Raw genomic sequence first — 21,083 nt, 5'->3', positions numbered from 1 at the left:
GAAGTGGCCTCTACATCTGTCTCCCCTGCCTTCAACTCTTGGGTCCAGTATGCCTACTCTGTGAATTAGGGCAGAGACCCAGGTGATCGCGTGGCTGCATCCTCTTACTGGATTCTGCTGGAGACTTGGAAGCTGAAATTTAGGCCTATGGCCCTTGGGTCTTAGCTCCTGAAGTGGTTACGGGTCTTGAGTTCTCTGCAAATGGCTCCCTCTTCCAATTAGTTGTAGGCAGCCTATGTGCCAGCATTTCCTTCATCCCCCAGGACCCCCAGCTCCCTCGGTGTCCTCAGAGACTGACCAGGCTTTGTGGGTGGGCTGGTCCTTTTCCTCAGGCTGATGGGGCACCTAGCCCAGGGCTTGTGAGGCCCTGACTGCTCTGGGGGCTCCCTAAACATTCCACTGTTCCCAAGCTCGGCTGAAACATCCCTGGGAGCAATGTGGTCACCTCTGGTGACGGAGTAACCGGGACAGTGCCTCCTTATTTCCCATCTGTCAAATGGGACTTCTGTGAGGATTCTGTCAGGAACAACCAAGACTACCAAGTTCACATTCTCCTGACCACACAAGGACCTGGATTGCGTGCGGGTGTTCACGCACACGCACGCACGCACGCACTACCCCAGCACGCTGCTCTAAACTTAGAGAACGGAGCTGAATGCTTGGCTGAAGGTCACACAGAGATGATGGGTGAGAGGGCCAACCAGTAGAGGGGGACAGAGCAAGACGGCCATAGGTATACCAGGAGGGGCCAGTGCCGGAGAAGGGCACAGTGTAATAGAGACCCACTGGGGTGGAGGAGGAGGGTGTGGCAAGGGCTGCTGGGCCCTGGGGCCTAGATTCCTAGTTCTGCTGGAGCCTGCAGAGTTAGGACTTGTTTATTCTTGGCAGGAAGGTTAGTCCTGGGGGGTGGGAGGGGGGGCAAGGCCTTTTGAAAAAAAAATAATAAAACACTCATTTAGAAGGCTCCCAAGGCGTGCTGAACTGCAAAAGGGTCCTGGAAAAAATGCTGAGAGGGTTCAAGTGTAAATGGACCCAAAACACCATAATTAAATTTCCCTTAGATTTACCAGAGTTTGGGGTCAAAGAAAAAAATAAAACTTAGGGAAAATACACTTGAGGTTTCAGGCCAAGAGCTTAGGAAAATAGATTTCTGAACGGCTCAGCAGCTACCGGCCTGGCCCTGCCAGTCCCTTGGGTTGTCGAGGCCTCACCGCCTCTCTGCTAGGCACTGCCCTGTGCACACACGCTGCTCCTAGGGGCTTTCAAGGCACCCTGGTCGCCCCTTGTCAACTCTCGCTGCTTTCTGAAGCTGTGTAGCTCATCTTTGTCCGGTACCTGTACCCGTGCCCGTGCCCTGCATCTCTCCACAGCCCTGGTCCCCATTCTTTACTGGTCCGGGCACATTTTCCAGACCATAAAAAGTTAGGACTTGAGGTCTAGTGGTCTGAGTGAACCAAGGGGGAAAAAGGTCAGAAAGCTTGATATCACAGCATACCCAGGCTCCCAACAGTGCATGATTCATCTTATTGCCCTTTTTGCTTAACCTGCCAGGAAGCTCACAGCTAAAATTGAGAGTCTTACATAGTAGCTAGTATTAGCTGGCAGCTCTTGGAATACTTTAATTCCTACTTCATGTGATTTTAAAATTCCATTTCTGTTATAACGCGCAAATCAAATGTACCTTTATTTTAATCCTCAAATTATGAGACTAAATTTGAAAGGCAGAAGTTACCTATAAATTTTCACATTGCCGGGGTTGGGGATTTAGCTCAGTGGTAGAGCGCTTGCCTAGCAAGCGCAAGGCCCTGGGTTCGATCCTCCACTCTGGGAAAAAAAAAATTCACATTGCCATTCAAACCTGCACCCATTTCTTCTTTGGGGGAACCGGGTCAGGCCAGTCCTCTAAGACAGAGTTCTGAGCCCCTTCCCCATGGTGCTGTACTGGCTTGTGGGCCTATGGGCACACAGGAATGGTGTTTTCCAGTAGCTGGAGGAATGGGGACTCCTAGGAGGAGATGGAGCAGCTCTGGGGCTCTGAAAGCCTTCAGTCCTTCCAGCCAGGCTGTGGAGTCCAGTGGGGCTCAGTTTCCCTTATCCCTTCACTTGGCCTCATGGCAGCTGCCCCTGCCCCTGCTGGAACAGGCACCCTCCCTGAGTGCAACCTCAGCAGGGTCCCAGGGCTCCCCCTGCCTGGGTTCCAGGCCCACTGTGGCCTATTGCAGCTGCCACCTGCCAGGAACCCTGTGGGTAAGAGGTGAGTTCTGATTTCAGGTCTGTCCAGAAGAGCCACCCCTCCACTCCTCCTGGCTGATAGTACCTCACAGCCATTTCCCCATCCTCGGCCCTGGTCTGGCAGGGCAGGTCAGGGAAGGGCAAATATCAGGCTGCCTACTGACAGCCTGTAGGGATTCCATTCCTGAGCACATGCAGCTGGTGCCCCACCACAGACTCTTTCCCTGTTACCGAGCAGCACAGACCCCAGAAAGCTGAGGCTACCCATCTCTGAGTCCTGAGCTATCCTGACTTGGCCTCTGCCCTTGACTCATTATGACTGAGGAAGACTCCATCTATGCGAGCCTTAGAAAGCTGATGGGTCTCCCAGAAGTGGGTCAGGAGGTGTAGGCACGAAAGGGGACTTTATCATTAGGAGACCCCCATGTCATCAGCACTGGCTGTTGGAAGGCTCCAACCTTTGTCCCCTGGGACTCTGCCATGGTCCAAAGAGAACCATCTCCTCAGAGCCTGGTTGCAGTAACAGCCTGGAGTTCAACTGAGGGGCTTGGGATGAAATAGAGGCTAAGTTAGAGGCAGCATCATCCTGCACTGGTGACAGAATGGTGGGCTCAGCCTCATCTTGTGTAGCTCTGCTTCCGAGAAGCAGGTGGACTCCTGCTGAACCCACTGACTTGGGAAGAATCACTTTGTATAAGAAAATCACAATGAAAACGGACCAACCTTCCAGGAATGACATCCTGGTGTCAGGAGCAAGGCAATTGAGCTGCTGCTACTTGGGGCTGGCACACAGGGACCACATGGACATCGACTCCTACAGAATCGCGGGGTCTTAAAAATGCTGTGCCCCTTTGATGTAAGTGCCACCAGACAGTGGCAGCCATGTTGGAGAGTCTGTAACACTTAGGCCACGTTAGGATGTTCATGATGTCAAGGGACCAGGAACTGCCAGGTGAGTAGTGGGCAGAAGGTAGCTCCCCCAAAGGCAGGTCTGTGTGCTATCTCCTGGGATCCGAGAGTGTGACCTTATTTGGAAAAAGAGTCTTGCAAGTATAGCGGCGGGAAGAAGCTTGAGGTGAGGTCATCCTGCACTTTGCGAACGGCTCTAAATCCAACACAAGTGTCCTGTGAAGGTAGAGTCAGAGTCTAGAGTGAGTAGTCAAAGATGCCTGGAAGCCCCAGAGCTGTATCAGGCAGGAAGAAGCCTCCTCAGGGCCGGCAGCCAGTCCAACTTGACCTCAGACTTCTGTTGTCCTGAATTGGGAAGGTAAATTTAAGACCACCAGATTTTAATTTTAATCTGAGGAGGCTCAAGACCAGAATGCATTTTGTGAGCCCCACACAGCTAGTTTTTGACCAAGGAGGCTAATTCCCCACACTGCTGCAGTTCAGCAGGGGTCTGCAAGAGCTGGCCGACGGCAGGCCAGAGGCTTGGGGGAGGATCAGAGGAGCAGAAGTACCCTGTCTGGAGTCCTCTTTTCTGCATGTGTCGCCCATTGGAAAACAAGGTCTGTGGGGCCGTGGGGTTCAGAGAACAGCCAGCACTGGTCTGAGATTCCTGACTGGGTATTTCTAACAAGGAGGTCATCTCAGAAATAAAAGAAGTGTTGCCGTTTGGAGGGATGCTCAGCTCCCGGTTGCTGCAGGGTGTGGAGGGTTCTGGTAAATCCTCCAGACGAAGGGGGTGGACACAGGGGTCAGAGCTCACATTCTGGTTCATTTACTGATAACTAATCTGCCAATAGATTAGGGGAGAATGTCTGCTATGACCCCCTGGGGTGGCATCCTGGGAGAGGGACTGTGGGCAGCTGCCTGGGGGTGTCATGGGAACCCAGGACTGGATTCTAGCCAGTCTGCAGGGAGGGGTGCTTGGCTAGAGCAGGAGTAACAGTCGGTAGAGCTGCCCAGCTCTTGAGTGGACACGGGATTGCATGAGGGCTCTGGGGGCAGGGCCCTGCTCAGCTCTCTGGGAAAGATAAGAGCGATCAGTGAGCCAGTGAAGTGTTTGCATGGCCCACTTGCCTTTTTTTTTTTTTTTTTTTTTTTTTTTTTTTTTTTTTTTGACAGTGTAAAGTCCCTCGAGTCACACACAGCCAGACTGGGCAGAAGCACTGAGCCAAGACCTCAGGTATCTGGCTCCCATAGGCCTCATCAGACCTTGTGGAGTTTGAAAATGAGACAAGGCTCCCTGCTTTGGGAGGGTAGATACAGAGGCCATCAGTCACAGGGTGGTGTTGGTTGCTGTCACAGAAGTTCTGCCAGGCAGGACCTATAGCTCGCCAGCACGATAGGGTGACCAGGCTGATCCTCCAGGGACCAGCTGTCAGTGTGACACTCTCCAGATGGAATGTGTCCCCAAGATGGGTGTGCTGTGCTAGGGCATCTTTAGGCTAGAGTTCAGGCAGCCCTGGGGCAGGGCAGGCTCCCCTACTTTGTATCCTCAGCTCTTCTTGTTATTCTGAGGCTGGGTAAGTTTCTTCCAAACCTATGTGTTCTTGGGGGAAGCGTGGCTATCATTCCTGAGAAGGATGCGGGCCACTGGTTGGTTTGATAAATACAGCAGCATGTCCTCCTTTTCTAGGGTGCAATCCCTGTGTCTTCCATCACATAAACTCTGCCCCATCCTTCACTGAAAGGTCTCTTCACACGTATTTGTCTTCCCAGAATACTGTCGGGGCTCTGCATCTAAGCATTTAGCGTTCTTTGCCCAGGGTTCAGCTCAGGTGCCGGTTCACTGTGAAGATGCCCTAACACCTGGACCCCCACCGAGGTCAACCCTCTGAGCCCCTGAGCACAGCATTATTGGAGAAGCGTGCTGGTAGACAGTCCTGAGCTCCGCATTGCTTCGAGGGGTCGAGTGTGCGACCCTGGCCTCGCCCGCTCCGCCCCAGCTGGGCTCCCACGCCCTCCGGGACCGCCCGGCGCCCCCGCCTGACCACGCCTCTTCGGATCCCCCGCCCCTTGGCCGCCGGGGAAGGGGAGTGTTCGGGGCGTGGCGGGAGCAGCCCCCCCCCCCCCGCTGCTGCGCGCCGGGCAGCCCCAGTTCAGTGAGCTGTGGCAGCGGGGGTGGCGGGAGCAGCTGGCGCCGTGCGGTCCGCTCCGGCGAGGGGACTCACCGGTGGGGTGGGCGGCCGGCCACTGGGACAGAGGAGAGCCTGGAAGAGCCGGCCGAGAGCCGAAGCCGGAGCCGCGAGTGGTGAGCTGGGCTCTAGCGGCGGCCGCCAGGTTGGTGTGAAGGACTCCGCTGGCGCTCGGAGGGGCCGGGCGGGCTCAGAAGCAGTCAGGGGGTGCGATGGGGTGGAAGTGGAGCAGTCTGTAAGTGCGGGGAGGCCAGGCAAGGCTCGGGCTTCCCGCTCTGGAAAGTTTGCGGCTACTGCGGCCGTCCTGGGAGGGCTCTGCGGCAACCAGGGAGGGAAGGAGGAGGGAGGAACCGCGGCTGGGAGGAGGCGGCCGGCGCCAGGCAGCCCGGGAGAGCTAGGAGTCGGCGGGCGGGCGGGCCGGGCTGCCGGGGTCCCGGCTCAGGAGCGAGGCCGCGCTTCCCCGCTGCCCTCCGGAGTAACTCAGTGTTCTTCTCCTGTAGTCTCCGCAGCGGCGCCGGAGCCGGGTGTGGGGGGTTGCAGCATGCCCGCGCGCATCGCTTGAGGACGCCACGGCCCCAGCTCCGGAGCCATGGTAGTCCCGGCCTGCGTGCTAGTGTTCTGCGTGGCGGTCGTGGCTGGAGTTACTTCCGAGCCTCCCGGTCCAGAGCAGCGAGTTGGTCGGAGAGCGGCAGGTAAGGACGGACCCAAGCTGTTTTTCCGGTAACCGGCCCTGGACTCTAGGGGTTTTGGCATCAGCGAACAGCCCTTGGGTGAGGAAGGGGCATTGGGTTGAGTAGCACCACAGGGGCCAGTGCGCCTGGGTTTTGTTCCCCGGCCTGCAGATAGCTGTCAGCTCGGACGCGGCAGTTTATGGGGGTGTCTGTAGGCTGAGAGCCACCACCCAAGTGCGAGGCGTCACGGGGAGCGGTGCGCCGTGGCGGTGGTCCCAGGCCGAGGTGCGTCGGGAAGGCGCGCAAGCTGACTTCCCACGATGCCTATTGTTGCTTCTCGGATTTGAGAGGACGAAAAGTGCCTGGTTATTGGTTCCGCCATCCTCCCGGAATAGTTCTTGCTCTGCTTCTGCTAAAGGAAGGCTCGACATTGCGGAGTGGATAGTAGTATCTCAGCCAAAGCTCAGCTCTCAGTGTCTCGCATGACAAGGTGACAGCTTCAGAGCCGCCGCTCCCCTCTTATCCCGTACGCTGCCTGAGGGGTCGGTTCCCAGGGGCGCGCACGGACCGCCCTGCAGGCCGCACGCTGGGAGATGAGGGGCGGTTGTCCCAAGATCTTGGCACCGCCTAGATAGTCCTCTGGCCGCCAAAGTCCGATGGGACACTGAGTGCCCTCAAACGGGGCTGGAGGCCAAGGATACGAAAAGGAGCCACGGTCCGCTCTGCGTCCCGCGGCTGCCCGGAGGTGCGACGCGCGCGGCCCCCGGCTGTGCCCGGTGGCAGCGTGGCAAAGCAGAGCAGCGGTCTGGCGGGAGGCCGCGCGAAGGGAGGCTTTCGCTCGGTAAGCTGTTGCCCCACCCGAGCTGAGGCCCGAACAGCCGCTCCTTTGTACCTCGGCGGCCACAGACCGCGCATTGATGGCGGCGTTGCCTCTCGGGGAGGTGCGAGTGCGGCGGGCGCAGCGGGAGGAGGCAGATGGCGGTGTGCCCCTCCCGCGCCCCCGCGCCCCTCTCTCCAGCGGCTGGAGCCTCCTGGAACAATGTCATTTTTTTTCCTTTCTTTCTTTCTTTCTTTCTTTCTTTCTTTCTTTCTTTCTTTCTTTCTTTCTTTCTTTCTTTCTTTCTTTCTTTCTTTCTTTCTTTTTTTTTTTTTTATGAATGAAAGTGGGCCGGGAGTTTGAATGTGCGTGTCTTTCAGCGGCGTGACAGAGGCGGTCGGGAGGTCAGCGCGCGCTTTTAGCGCCTGCTACGATTGCCTAGCTTCCCGGGCGCCCAATGGCCGGCTGAGGGACCACATTAGCATGTGCATTCAGATGAAGATATTACTCTTTGCGTCGGGTGTCAGTGAGCTCGGGTAGGGGCGGCGGGGCGGAGCGCACATCCTCTCTGTGCTCCAGGCAGTGACTGTGGCCTCCTGGCACGACCCTGCTGCGGGAACCGAAGCTGAGCTAGGCCTCCAGGGATCGGTGGGATGTGCGCCTGCCCTTCACTTCTGAGTTTGAGCTGGTGAGACAGGTAGGGAATTGATAGGCCAATAAACTTAATCCGGTTCCTTAACGAGATGGGCCGGGCTGTAAAAATACAAAGACTGGTGAAGTTTACAGAGGTCCGGGCTGGCGCTTTCCCTACGAACATAAATTACCAAGCTGGAGCTGGCTGGGGTCAAGGGCTGTGGGGCGGGGCTAGGTGCCAGTCTAACTTGGCCACCCTTGGTGAGGGAAGCCCTGCTGGTGTGCTTAGTTTGGAGAGAGTAACATAGGGGGTCCAGAGGTTGACCCCCAGGCCGGCTTGCAGAAGCAGGGCCTTTCTCCTCCCTTGTACCCCACCTTCCCCCGCGCTCGGAAGGCTGAACTTTGAGCCCTGCTGGCCCTCCCGGTGGTTCATTAACCTGGGCTGATCTTAGACCCTGAAGCTTTAGATCTTATATCGAGCCTAGAATCACCTTGTCCCCCCCAGGTCCCAGGTTCCACTTGGGATCTGGAAACCCCCCGCCCCCCCCCCGCTTTTTTTTTCAGTAGCACCTAAAAGGAAAACGAGTTACCCGGGTTAGGGGGTAGATGATGTCTTGGGGAGAGGTGACCTGCCAGGTTGAAAATTTGCTGAGTTGTGAACAAAGCCACTTGGGTTTGGGGCCTGCCTTGGCTTGGGTACTCCCCTACAACGTAAGTTTCCTCACCTGTCCTGCTAGAGAGGACTGGTAATGGCAGGGTTGTTTTGGGGATTAAACCAGATAATCCCCGGTAAGCCCTCATTAGCCCGCCCAGCCTCTGGATTTTTCTTTCTTTCTGTTTTTTTTTTTTTTTCTATTTTTCTTTCTTGACTTTTATAACGAAGTGTGGAGATTGGAATGTCTTAAGGTGGAATGGTGGGGGGAGGGGAGGAGGAAGACGGGAGACCCTTGGCTTCAGGGCCCTTGGGGCACCCCTCCTTTCGCTTGGGTTATTTTCCTCATACACCTGGCCATACCTCCCACACCAGCTGTGTTCACTATCAAAGCAGGTGTCGCTCCGATCCGTGTCCTGGGTTTGCTCCAAAGTCCAAGTCCCTGGAGTTATGTAGGGTGACCAACCTCAGACTGGGTCTGGATTTGATGCTGGTTTTGTAGTGTGCTCTTAGTCTCAACAGCAGTGACCAGAGCTCTTGGGTCCTCCAGGCAGGGGGTACATCCCTGCTGGTCAGTTATGTTCTCTCTGCATTGTTTGAGTCAGGAGCTTTAACGTAGGTGCGTCTCACCACCACACTCCTCTCTACAGGCTTCAGACACTTAGCTAGGTCTTTCTGGACCTTAGGTCTGCAAGGCACGCCATAGTGGAGGAAACTGAGGCAATCTAGGAGACCCTTGGCCCAGCACAACTTGACTGGGACATGGTGAGCCTATGGTACCCAGGTCCATGTTTGTACCATGTAGCAATGAGGATAGGGGCTATGGAATCCGTGTGGTAGGGACATTGCCCCCTTAAAGGACACAGCAGAAGTACCCGTGCTTGTGGGCTGCATTTGGCTCCTTTATTGATGGGGCCTAGGGAGTTAACTCGTGTGTTCCTGGAGGCTGATGCCTGGCCAGTGCTGTGCTTCCACTGCCTCAGAATAGGGTCTACGGTATCTTATTCTGCAGTCGTCCCAAGCACTGTCCTTCCTTTGTCCATACCTGACTCAGGCCATAAATTCCTCTCAACTCTGTGGTGGTTGTTGGTGGATATGTTGTTGCCCAAGCACCCCCGCCCCCCCATGTCTGGTTTCACATAGCTCTTAGTGGACAAGATGGATGGATGGACAGATCAAAGGTCAGCTCTTTGAGCTGACTGAACCATTCTCCCTCGCCACCCTATACCTCCAGCCATCTCCAAGGTCTGGATCGGGAGCTGCCATGTTCTCTCCCATCTTTGGATAAGGTTAAAGCAAATACTTGTGTGAATAGCTTGACCAGTTGTCTTGCCCAGACCAAACTGGAACCAACTGGCTGTTGCCCTTGGGCCAAGGCCTGGCCTGAGGCTATTGACCAGCCTGTTCTTGCTCTTCTGTGGCCAGAGAACTCCAGCAGCTTCCAGTACTGGGTGGTCCCCACAGGGCATGGCAGCAGGATTGGAGAACTGGAGTCAGGATAGTAGGCCCCTGGCTCTGGAACCTACCTAGGACACCATAAAGCTGCAGGGTTCTGAAAGACGTGAGTTGCATGGATATTTGGGGGATATATGGTTCCCTCTGTCTGTCATAGAATCCTGGTGGACTTTGAGCATGTGGGCTGTCTCTGGGATGGACAGAATTGGGCCTAAGGACTGGTGTGGCCAGAGTGGACAGCTGGGCCTCGAATCTAGGCCATGCGTCGGCGGAATGACAAGTGACATTATAGCCAGTCCAGCTGGATCTGAGGAAGGAGGTCTGCTTAGCAGGACCACCCACTCCTATCCTGGGCCCCGAGCCCAGCTGCCCCGTGATGGGCATTGTCAGGTTCTGGCAGGGGAGCCTGGGGGAGATAGCCCAGCTGGTGGTGTGTCCCTGAGGGCCCCCTATGAGCTGGGCAGCACCTGGGCAGGGGGCAGGTGTATTACCTGTGTCTGCCTAATGGAGGAGCTATGCTACTCCAGTTTCTTAGCCCTCAGGGTGGGTGCCTGGCTTCACTTGGCTCATATGACCATTCTAACAGCCCCCCCACCCCCAAACCTGGTCCTCATTTGTGAAGCGGGGGTCCCATGTCTTCAGCCACCCTATGAGCTCATATGGGTCTCTCTAGTCCACTGACTAGAGAGAGACCTAAGAGATCAGAATGGTATCCTTTTTAAAAAAAGATTATGTATATGTATATGTATATGTATATACTGTAACTGTCTTCAGACACACCAGAAGAGGGCATTGGATTCTATTGTGAGTGGTTGCTGGGAATTGAACTCAGGGCCTTTGGAAGAGCAGTCAGTGCTCTTAACCCCAGAGCCACCTCTCCAGCTGGAGAGTAGTGTCCTTAATGTCTGTCGTATTTTCCTAGCTGGCTGCTAAGTGAGATGGGCATGTAAGTTGCAAGGCATGGACTGTCCAAGGATCCCCCACCTGGTATACTTCCACCCCTGGTTAGACATGCACAGCTCCCACGAACAGCAGCCCTATGGTGTATGCAAGCAAGAGCTGCCCACCCATGTTCTTGCATGATCTTGTGTTGTTTGCTCTCTTTTATTTTGATTTTATTTTTGGAACCATCTCAGACTGGTCTTGAGCTTGTGGCAATCCTCCTGCCTCAGCCTTCTGAGTGTGCGAGCCACCATACCTAGCTTTCTCTTTCCTGTTGTTAAAGTATGTTCTGTTCCCTGGCTGTCCATCCAAACTGGTTTAGAAGCCAAGATGAGGGTTGGGTGCAAAGAGGGCTCTGAAAGGGCTCCCTATTCTTTCTCTGAGCTTTGAGCCAAAGGCCAGGGAAGGACAGCCTGTCTCCAACCTGCTTTTGTGTTGCCTTCCTTTGAGCTAAGGACTGACTTTACATTTCCAAATGGTGGAAGGATCAGAGGAAGAAGAACGGTGACTTTTTCGTGGTACTGGGGATGAGCTCGGGGCTTCAGGCATTTTGGGCAGGTGTTACACCCCAGAGCTGTCCGAAACCCTCCTTGGCACCTTAAGGTGACTTAGGTATTAGGATGGCTGTGCCTCTTCCACCTCGTCTTTGGGACACAGCTTCCTCCTACAGGGCAGAGCCAGCAGCCTTAGCACAGACCATTGACAGACCGGATGCCCCCAGGCTCTTACTGAAACAGTTTTCCACCCCTGATTTGAACACTGTCTGGCAGGATCCCAGCTCCAGGAGCCCATCCCTCACTTGCTTACTACAGCCTTTGCTAGTGTGTTTGCCAAGTAACGTGTTGGGCCCCCTGCATGCTGCTTTGGAGACCCTGTGTCATAGTTTACCGTTTCCTCCACAGAGGTTCCAGGGCCTGAACCTAGCCAGCAGGAGCAGGTGGCCTTCGGCAGTGGGGACACTGTGGAGCTGAGCTGCCATCCGCCTGGAGGTGCCCCCACAGGCCCCACTCTCTGGGCTAAGGACGGTGTGGGGCTGGTGGCCTCCCACCGTATCCTGGTGGGGCCTCAGAGGCTTCAAGTGCTAAACGCCACCCATGAGGATGCTGGGGTCTACAGCTGCCAGCAGCGGCTAACCCGGCGTGTGCTGTGCCACTTTAGTGTGCGTGTGACAGGTAAGTGCTTGGTGGGTGGGGCTGCAAGGTGTGTTGAACAGCTGTACAGCCGGGGACATCGGGACACTCCTGGGCAGGGTAGCTGCATCATCCTTGGGCTAAGAGTGCCCCTGGCTGTTGACAGAAAGGAGGGGGTACCCCTAAGTAGGTGCCTTCTGAAAAAATGGCCTTGTGAAGACAGGACCCCAAGGGGAGGGAGGGGCAGTGGGCCCTGAAGGTGGAGAGCAGTGGAGCTCAGGAATGGGAAGCAGCAGGTCTTTGGATATAGGGGTGTCACAGAACCCCCCACTTGTAACTTGCAGATGCTCCGTCCTCAGGAGATGACGAAGATGGGGAGGACGTGGCTGAAGACACAGGTGAGTGTAGAGCCTAGGCACACACCGAGCTGCTGGGGCCGGGATGCCTCTCTGGTGGTTTGTTTGATGGGAACACCGCCATAGGTGGGTAGACCAGGAAACTGTGCCCAGGAGCAGGAGCTCAGATTGTTGCTGGGGACAAGTAGATCCAGGGATTGAGGGCACTAGTGGTTGTTGGTTCAGGGTTGCAGGAGGGGACAGTGGCTGTGCCATGCTGAGGTACACATCGTAAAGAGGGCATCGCAGAGGGAGTGTGTGTGTGTGTGTGTGTGTGTGTGTGTGTGTGTGTGTGTGTGTGTCTACAACTTGGAGACTAGGTTATTTGGACTGAGTACTTGAACCACTTGGAGACGTCTGGGGAAGAGTGGACAAGGTGTTGAGAGCAATCAAACAGAATTTATGGGAAAATAGGGATGAGTCTGTGGGGGGGCAAGGAGAGTGGGTATAGGGACGTGTATGAGATTTTAGAGTGGAATCTATGTAGGAATCTAGCACTGACACCAACTGAGGCTACTGTCCTGAGGAGTTGTTTGGCTTCTCTTTTCCCTTTTCCCTTTGGCTACCAGGTGGCTCAGAGCAAGATTTCTAACCCAGTGGCCCCCTGCCCCCGGCTCCTGCCCCAGCCACATTATGTGGCCTTGCTCTTGGTTTGTGTGTGCTCTGCCTTCCTGGCTTATCTAGGCTGTATTTGGTGCTTACACCCGACATGGGCTTGGGCTGAGGTGACTAAAGGATCACCTTCTGGACCTTGCTGGTGGTGGGCATCATGAGGTCACTGCTGGCCACCCTGGGAGCCTGGGAGGGCAGCTCAGCCTGGAAGGGCCCCTCGGCCGCATAGGCAGACTGTTCTCTCTTCCCCTGCACAGTGGCTTCTCCACCCACAGATGCACATGGTCCTCTGAAGAGTATAGTGAGGTCACTGCAGAAGGGCCCTGCCTTCCTTTCTGTCCTGGATCCCTGCTCTGTCCCTCAGCTGCCTCAGGAGTCCCAGCAGGGTGGCTTTCTCCACCCAGCCCAGAGGAATCAGCGCTCAGTGTGGGGAAGCACAGCCTGGGCACTGCAGAGGCTAGCTCGCTCGGTTTTGAGGACTGGTGGGATGACCTGGCCTAGCTGCCTCTCAGGATCTGCATCCTACTGGGGTCCACCTTCTGGGGACCTCCACCTGTGAGCCTGCACCAAAGGGCAAAGATAAATTCAAATCTGAGAGTAGGGCAAGTTTAAGTGCAGTGTCGAGGCTCAGGGAGAGCCCGTTCAGGGAAAGCAGAGGACTCCTAATACCTAAGGGGAAACAGGATAGAGGGTGAACAGGCAGGGAAAGTTCTGGAAGGCACTGATTACAGCTGTTACGGGCACTTCTGCCGTCAGGGGCTCCTTACTGGACTCGACCGGAGCGTATGGATAAGAAACTGCTGGCTGTGCCAGCTGCAAACACTGTACGCTTCCGCTGCCCAGCTGCTGGCAACCCCACCCCCTCCATCTCCTGGCTGAAGAACGGCAAAGAATTCCGAGGGGAGCACCGCATTGGGGGCATTAAGGTAGGTCTGGGAAAGGGGCGGCCTGGATGAGGGGCCTGGAGACAAGGTATAGCCTGCGTGTACTCACGAACTAACTACCCACAGCTCCGGCACCAGCAGTGGAGCTTGGTCATGGAAAGTGTGGTGCCCTCTGACCGCGGCAATTACACCTGCGTGGTTGAGAACAAGTTTGGCAGCATCCGGCAGACGTACACCCTGGATGTGCTGGGTGAGAGCCAGGCCGGGTGGCTAAGGCAGGGAATCCCTGGGCCCCTTAGCCCGCCGCCCCCTGACCTGACTGCCTCTTGCAGAGCGCTCCCCACACCGGCCCATCCTGCAGGCTGGGCTGCCAGCCAACCAGACAGCCGTTCTGGGCAGTGACGTGGAGTTCCACTGCAAGGTGTACAGCGACGCACAGCCACACATCCAGTGGCTGAAGCACGTGGAGGTGAATGGGAGCAAGGTGGGCCCTGACGGCACGCCCTACGTCACTGTACTCAAGGTAGGTGCTAATGCCAGCTGGTGGCTGGGTGGCTGGGTGGCTTGGTGGGTGATTCAGCTGGGGCTGCCCTGGCCTTGGTTCATACGCGTCCAAGGGATATGTTGGGATTTACCTAGGTGTTGGAGCTTCTGTGAGAAGGGGCAGTTTCGTCCCAGTGCATGTCACCTGCTCTGAGCTCTAGGCAGGCTCTGTGTTACTTGTACCATGGGACTTGGCTCCAAGGGCTGAGCCTGCAGAAGTCTTCTCTTGGGTGACAGTTATGGTAGCCCAGGACAGGAGGATGGTTGCTGAATTAGAACCCTCTGGACCCCAGGGGACTGGCTAGACACTCTCCAGCTGGCCTGGGTTGGCTGGTGTCATCTGCTTGCATATAGTACTGGCCCTGTCCTGCCCTCCCTCTGACTGTACCCGAGTCAGGACTTTGCCACATTGGAAGCCCAAAGAAAACAGTTGTTGAGAGACAAGGAGGTCTGGTTGGGGAGGGGAACAGGCACACAGTTGGAACAGGAATCCCGGCTGCTGAGAAAGAGGCCACTGGGGTGCCTCTCACCATGGGTGTGGATGTTCATGAAAATAAGCTGGTGGCCCTAAAATGACCCGTGGGGTGGGGGGGGGTTAGAGGCTGTGGGTTACAGGTTTTCTTTCTTCCCCCTACCTCTCTCCTCCTCTACTCTCTGTATCTGTGTGTGTGTGTAAGCATGTCTGTATACCTGTGGTGGCAGACATGGAGGGAAGGCCTCTTTCTGAAGCCATGCCTTATACTGTCATGATGTGCCTCCTCCCCAGGCAGCTTTCCGGGTGCTGCCCAGCCCCCAGCCCGTCTTTGGGGTCCCTTGCCCTGCCTCATCCTCACGTCCTTCTGGAGCTGGCTCGGGGTGTGCCTGAGCCCAGTCTCTTGTCCCCGCAGTCCTGGATCAGTGAGAATGTGGAGGCAGACGCACGCCTCCGCCTGGCCAATGTGTCGGAGCGGGACGGGGGCGAGTACCTCTGTCGAGCCACCAATTTCATAGGCGTGGCCGAGAAGGCCTTTTGGCTTCGTGTTCACGGGCCCCAAGCAGGTAACGACTCTGTCCCATGCCTGCCTGGCACGCTGAGCTCCAGCTCCAATGCCCCAGCCATGCACCTGCCTGCATGCCCTGCACGACCCGTCCTGCTTGATCTGCCTTTGGCTCCAACTCTACTTGTGATGCCTCAACAATACTGGTTGCCCCCAGTCACTGCTGACTGACCTGACCGTCTGCTTCAAAGCCCCCTCCCCCAAGGCCTGTGCTGTCCTCTTGCGTCCCTCACTTGCAAGCTTAGAAGATCTTTAGAGCTTGTTAGGGGCCATGTCCTGCGTGCGCTGTGTGAGAGCATCGACCTTGCACCCATCCCTGGCTGGCTGATGCCTTGTGGCTTCCCATCCAGTCCATCTGTCTGCCCGTCCTTTTGTCTGCATCTCTCTTATTTCTGCACTAACTCTGCATGCTGCCTTTGTGTGGCACTGTGCTGCCCACCTGCCTGTTGCTCACCTTGGGACAGAGGACTCACCACTGGTGGAGGGACTGGCTTCAGGCTCAGTGCCTCGGTGCAGGAGGCAGAGGGCCCTGGGCCTCCGTGGCTGTGGCAGGGCCATGGTGGTGGCCAAGGTTGTGGTGGTGGCGGCGGCGTTGGCGTTTTCCTTGCAGCCTGGCTAGATCATCTCCATGTGGACTGCTGTGGTACCCAAAGGGAGGTGTTGGCACTCGTCTGTCGCGCTCTGTTCTTTCTTTGTAGACTGCAGGAGCTAACACCACCGACAGGGAGCTAGAGGTTCTGTCCTTGCACAATGTCACCTTTGAGGATGCGGGGGAGTACACCTGCCTGGCGGGCAATTCTATCGGGTTTTCCCATCACTCTGCGTGGCTGGTGGTGCTGCCAGGTACTGGCTTCTGCTGCTGCTCACGCTGCACCTGTCTTCTTGGGGTGCTGTCTCAGGACATGCCAAAGCTGCCAGGGACTGTGGGGGGGGGGCCCTTACGGCTTATGGCTGCCCATCCTGTGAAACTCACCCAGGCCTTGTGCTTGGTATGGGAACATGAACCTGCCCCATCTTGGTCCTGCAAGGGCCTCTTCGTTCTCTAGCAGGGCTTCCCCTACAGTCCTGATCTGAGCTCTGGCATTTCCTGGGTGCCTGGGTAGCGGTGTGGGTGCTCCTGGCTCTGCTGGGCTTCTCTCCTGGGTGTGGTCCCTGCTGACTCTCCTCAGATGACTTTCGACTACACTACAAGGTAGTGTAGTCAGCCCCTCCTCTCTGAGTATCCCAGGTCCCTTCCCTCCCCCACTGGGACCTGTGGTTCTGGCCAGAGGGGAAAGTTTGAAAAGGCTGGATGAGGCCCCAAAGTGTTTATCTTTGCAGCCGAGGAGGAGCTGATGGAAGTTGACGAGGCTGGCAGCGTGTACGCGGGTGTCCTCAGCTACGGGGTGGGCTTCTTCCTCTTCATCCTGGTGGTGGCGGCAGTGACGCTCTGCCGTCTGCGCAGTCCCCCAAAGAAGGGCCTGGGCTCGCCCACCGTGCACAAGGTCTCTCGCTTCCCGCTTAAGCGACAGGTAACAGAAAGTAGATACCAGGTTTTGAGCTCCCTGTCCTGCCTTGAGTCTCCTAGAGTCCCAGCAGGGCCTGGGGCCTGCCTGAGACAGACCTCTCTGTGGTTGGGTGGGCTCGTACCTCCTTATCTCTGATCTCCATAGGGGGTTCAAGTTACTCTGGGGGCAGCCTGTTTTTAGTTGCCTTCAGTTACCACTGTGTAGAAGTCAGAGCAGCCAGCCCCTTTCTTGGCCCCATACCTTCCCTCATAGACTTGACCTTGCTATCCCGTAGGCTCTAGCACCCCACCCCTTTTCCAATGCCCAGCCCACGTTGTGTGGTACCAACCTGTCCTGATGACCCAAGCAGGTGTCCTTGGAGTCTAATTCCTCTATGAACTCCAACACACCTCTCGTCCGGATTGCCCGGCTGTCCTCAGGAGAAGGTCCTGTCCTGGCCAATGTTTCTGAACTTGAGCTGCCTGCTGACCCCAAGTGGGAGCTATCCAGGACCCGGTCAGTGGTGGTGAGGGACAATGTGTACTTGGTCAGGGTTCTGGGGATGGGGGCTAGGTGGCTACTGGGCAGGGAGGTATTCCTAAGGTACTCCAGGGTGAGGTTTGAGAAGGGGTCATTCTTAGTTTCTATGAGAAAATGCCCCTAGGGCTTCTGAGATAATGAGGGTTGGGTACACACTCACTGCCTGTTTCTGTGGCCAGGCTGACACTCGGTAAGCCTCTTGGAGAAGGCTGCTTTGGACAGGTTGTCATGGCAGAAGCTATTGGCATCGACAAGGACCGCACTGCCAAGCCTGTCACCGTGGCCGTGAAGATGCTGAAAGGTGAGGAGGGTGGGCGGGGGAGTAAAGAGGGGCACTTGAGGGCTATGGGGCCATCCGATGACACCCCCATTCCCGGCACAGATGATGCCACTGACAAGGACCTGTCGGACCTGGTGTCTGAGATGGAGATGATGAAAATGATTGGCAAGCACAAGAACATCATTAACCTGTTGGGGGCCTGCACCCAGGGTGGTAGGTCAGGGGTAGGTGGGCATGCTGCTGGGGCTCCAGGGTCTCACGGCATCTCTAAGGTGCCTGTGCTCCCAGGGCCCCTGTATGTGCTGGTGGAGTATGCAGCCAAGGGCAACCTGCGAGAGTTCCTCCGGGCACGGCGGCCTCCAGGCATGGATTACTCCTTTGATGCCTGCAGGCTGCCAGAGGAACAGCTCACCTGCAAGGATCTGGTGTCCTGTGCCTACCAGGTGGCACGGGGCATGGAGTACTTGGCTTCCCAGAAGGTGGGTAGAGACAGCGCCCAGGGCCGGTGGGGGCCTCTCTGAATGGAAGAACTGGTGACAAGCTTGCCTAAGCTGGGGAGGGGTCGGCTTAGCCCAGGTTCCTTTTGTCTCCTCAGTGTATTCACAGAGACCTGGCTGCCAGAAACGTGCTGGTGACTGAGGACAATGTGATGAAGATTGCAGACTTTGGCCTGGCCCGAGATGTGCACAACCTGGATTACTACAAGAAGACCACAAATGTGAGCACTGCTCCTGCATGGTTGGGGTGTAGGGTCCCACCAGGAGGCCCCACCCGAGAGCCAACACCTCTCCCTCTGCCCAGGGCCGGCTACCTGTGAAGTGGATGGCACCAGAGGCCCTTTTTGACCGAGTCTACACCCATCAGAGTGATGTGTATGTGTCCCCACGTAGGATGGGGGTAGGGAGATGGGACACGAGTGGCACTTTTGCAGCCTTCGGGGTCCTGGTTCTCTCACTGGGCCACAAGCACAGCCCTGGCTTCTCTTTGCCTATCGGTGGTGTGTCCTGATGCAGGGCTGCTATGGTAATGCACCAGGAGTAACGGGCTTTTTGTCCTCACTCTCCTGCAGCTGGTCCTTTGGTGTCCTCCTCTGGGAGATCTTTACACTGGGTGGGTCACCATATCCTGGCATCCCAGTGGAAGAGCTTTTCAAGCTGTTGAAAGAGGGCCACCGCATGGACAAGCCAGCCAACTGCACACATGACCTGTGAGCCTTGCTCATCCCTCTACCCAGTCCCTGGGGTGGCAGGATTCCTACCAGGGCCCTTGGGATGGGTAGGGGTGCAGTGAGGAGGGAATGGGCAGCAGGCCAGGGACCCATAGCTGTACTTGCCACAGGTACATGATCATGCGGGAATGTTGGCATGCAGTGCCTTCACAGAGGCCCACCTTCAAGCAGTTGGTAGAGGATTTAGACCGCATCCTCACGGTGACATCAACTGACGTAAGTGTCACTCAGTCCTGCCCTCCCTGTGGCTGCCTTGCTTACTGTGGGTATTGCTCCTTAGAGTTCCAGTGGAGGGACTGGCCTTTAGGGGGCATAGTCTGAACATAGATGGTGTGGAATAGAAGGGGGTGCATGCTAAGGGACGGTCCTGACAGCCTTGTCCACCAAACAGGAGTACTTGGACCTCTCGGTGCCATTTGAACAGTACTCGCCAGGTGGCCAAGATACTCCTAGCTCCAGCTCGTCCGGGGACGACTCTGTGTTCACCCATGACCTGCTACCCCCAGGCCCACCCAGCAATGGGGGACCTCGGACGTGAAGGGCCGACAGTCCCACAGACCAAGCCCCAGCCAATGTTTACGCGGACCCTAGCCCGCCCTGCTACTGCTGGTGTGCAGTGGACCCTAGCCAGCCCAGTGCAATGGGCCAGCAATAGACAAGACTTCCTGCGTGTTTATCCTTGGCTCCTGGGTGCAGAGGCCCCTGGGGAACATGTACTGCTGTAGAATGATCTCCTGACTGGCCAGGGCCAGGAGCACCAAATGAGAATGTAAGAGGGCCCCCCCGCCCCTGTGCGACAGTGGGGTTCTGGCTCCCTCACTCCCCACTGCTACCTTACAGGGACCGTTGTAGAGAGGGCTGGACTTCATGTCCAGGGTGGGCCTTGGCCTTTTTGGTGCCCAAAGCTGAGCCTGTAGGGAGGCTCTGCTCTTATGTGGCAAGCCTCTCTCCTACATGGCACCTTGTGCCTGGGGTGAGTCATAGCTCGACACCTCCAGGCTGCCCGCTTCCCATCCTGTCCCTCAAATTACGGGTACCTGAAGGGGGGGTGGCCATAACTTCTATCAGAAAGGTTTATTCCAGAGGAAAATGTACATTTATATAAATAGATGTTGTGTATGATATATATAGATATATACATACATATATATAAGAATATCTATATGGAAAAAGGCAAAGCTGAGGCCCAAGGGAGCAAGACACCCCATGGGGCTCACCAGTGAGATGGCACAGGCAGGCCGAGAAGCAGGGGCCTTTTCTGGCATTGCAGTGTTGTTTGTATCTGGACCTGTATATTTGTAAAGCTATTTATCAACCCTCGGAGCTCCAGTCCCCAACCCCAGGTTCATAGCGTTTAGTCCCAGGGTATTGCAGAAATTTTAAGTTGTAACTTATTAACAGCTGAAGAGGTTTATGCTGAATCTAGGGAGTTGCTGAGAATGTGCGTCTGTCCTCCCACCAAGGCTGGACGTGGCCCCGTGGAGCTTGAGTGACTCTCCTAGTTAGCCATGGCTCCAGTGAACATCTTTTTTTTATTTTGTTTCCTTTGGCCCTCTTCTGTGGGGGATTAGATTATATAGGGACTTTCTTTAGAAGATTTTTAAAGATTTCAAGGTGAACTGGTATTTTTCATACAGATTATTCTAATTGTTATGTGTTCCAGGCAGGGGCCTGTGCCCAGGGAGGGGCTGGCCCTGCAAAGAAGGTTCAGATGTTAATAGATGTCTGTTACAAGTTTATCTATCTATAATTTATTGAGTTTCTACAAGTTGTTTTGCTGTAGGCTTAACACTTCTATGCAGTGATTCTAGACTTTTTATAGCCTAGACTGCTACCTTTCAAAGCTTGGGAGAGAGTGCTGAATGCAATTTTGTTACAGTTTGTACTGTTACTGGGCCCTAGGCTTGGGTGGCTGTCCCTTGCCTGTCAGCCAGCAGGGTCAGGACAGTGGCTCAGGGTGACTTTCTTGGGGCCTAGCATATGGTTTTTCAGCCCACACTGGCAAATGTGGTTTTGTTAACACAGCCAACTTACTTTCCAAAAAATAAAGATAACTGGTTCTGATATCCATGAGTGCCTTGCTTTTTGTTGTGAGACCTGTACATCTGTGTGTCCTTGTTGCCTGTGGGGACAGGTTCTGAGGTATGTCCCAGGGGAGGAGGGATAATAGCTCCTGGGGATTCAGCAGCCTTGGGCTGGTCCCTAGAAGGTATTGTCCCAGGCTCCAAAGGGGCCGTCTTTGCTTTTTCTTCTCAGGGTAAGGACAGCTGGACTCAGGGGTGCCTTCCTGTGGCCCAAAGTGGCAGGCTGGTTAGGGTTACCAGAGTCTAGAGGTGCCAAGGACAGGATGCAAGGAAGTTGTGTCCATAGGAGGGGACCATGGATATGTATGTGGAGGAAATGTTCTGAGTCTCTTCAGTCCCCTAACTGCCCTGACAGGGGAGGTATCTCATGAGAACAGAGGG

General features: G+C 55.7%; 1 protein-coding gene across 4 annotated transcripts; it reads left to right on the top strand.

The window, feature by feature from the left end:
• Nucleotides 1-5,272: 5,272 nt before the first annotated feature.
• Fgfr3 (fibroblast growth factor receptor 3) lies at nucleotides 5,273-20,688 on the top strand. 4 transcript variants are annotated; one of them, XM_006251392.5, is made up of 18 exons: nucleotides 5,273-5,457; nucleotides 5,813-6,004; nucleotides 11,385-11,654; nucleotides 11,957-12,010; nucleotides 13,376-13,545; nucleotides 13,630-13,753; nucleotides 13,836-14,026; nucleotides 14,934-15,084; nucleotides 16,404-16,594; nucleotides 16,938-17,086; nucleotides 17,290-17,411; nucleotides 17,493-17,603; nucleotides 17,679-17,869; nucleotides 17,986-18,108; nucleotides 18,192-18,262; nucleotides 18,460-18,597; nucleotides 18,729-18,834; nucleotides 19,010-20,684. In XM_006251392.5, exons 2-18 carry the CDS (start codon nucleotides 5,902-5,904, stop codon nucleotides 19,154-19,156), a joined length of 2,412 nt encoding a protein of 803 aa, XP_006251454.1. In that variant the 5' UTR covers nucleotides 5,273-5,457; nucleotides 5,813-5,901; the 3' UTR covers nucleotides 19,157-20,684. The 4 variants fall into 4 exon arrangements, with proteins under 4 accessions (XP_006251454.1, XP_006251457.1, XP_006251455.1 ...); XM_006251395.5 differs by lacking the exon at nucleotides 14,934-15,084 and adding an exon at nucleotides 15,782-15,926 and having other exon boundaries at nucleotides 5,275-5,457; XM_006251393.5 differs by having other exon boundaries at nucleotides 5,275-5,457; nucleotides 16,941-17,086.
• Nucleotides 20,689-21,083: the final 395 nt, after the last annotated feature.

Source organism: Rattus norvegicus, chromosome 14 (genome assembly GCF_036323735.1).
Source record: "Rattus norvegicus strain BN/NHsdMcwi chromosome 14, GRCr8, whole genome shotgun sequence".
Classification (NCBI taxonomy): Eukaryota; Metazoa; Chordata; class Mammalia; order Rodentia; family Muridae; genus Rattus; species Rattus norvegicus.
This window is presented reverse-complemented; position numbering and strand designations above follow the sequence as displayed.

Bases quoted from the DNA above. Each gene is read 5' to 3' on its own strand.
- Fgfr3 (XM_006251392.5), top strand. From the start codon at position 5,902: ATGGTAGTCCCGGCCTGCGTGCTAGTGTTCTGCGTGGCGGTCGTGGCT. The intron at 12,011-13,375 runs GTGAGTGTAGAG...TTCTGCCGTCAG, and splicing joins GGACGTGGCTGAAGACACAG to GGGCTCCTTACTGGACTCGA. The intron at 17,870-17,985 runs GTGGGTAGAGAC...TTGTCTCCTCAG, and splicing joins AGTACTTGGCTTCCCAGAAG to TGTATTCACAGAGACCTGGC.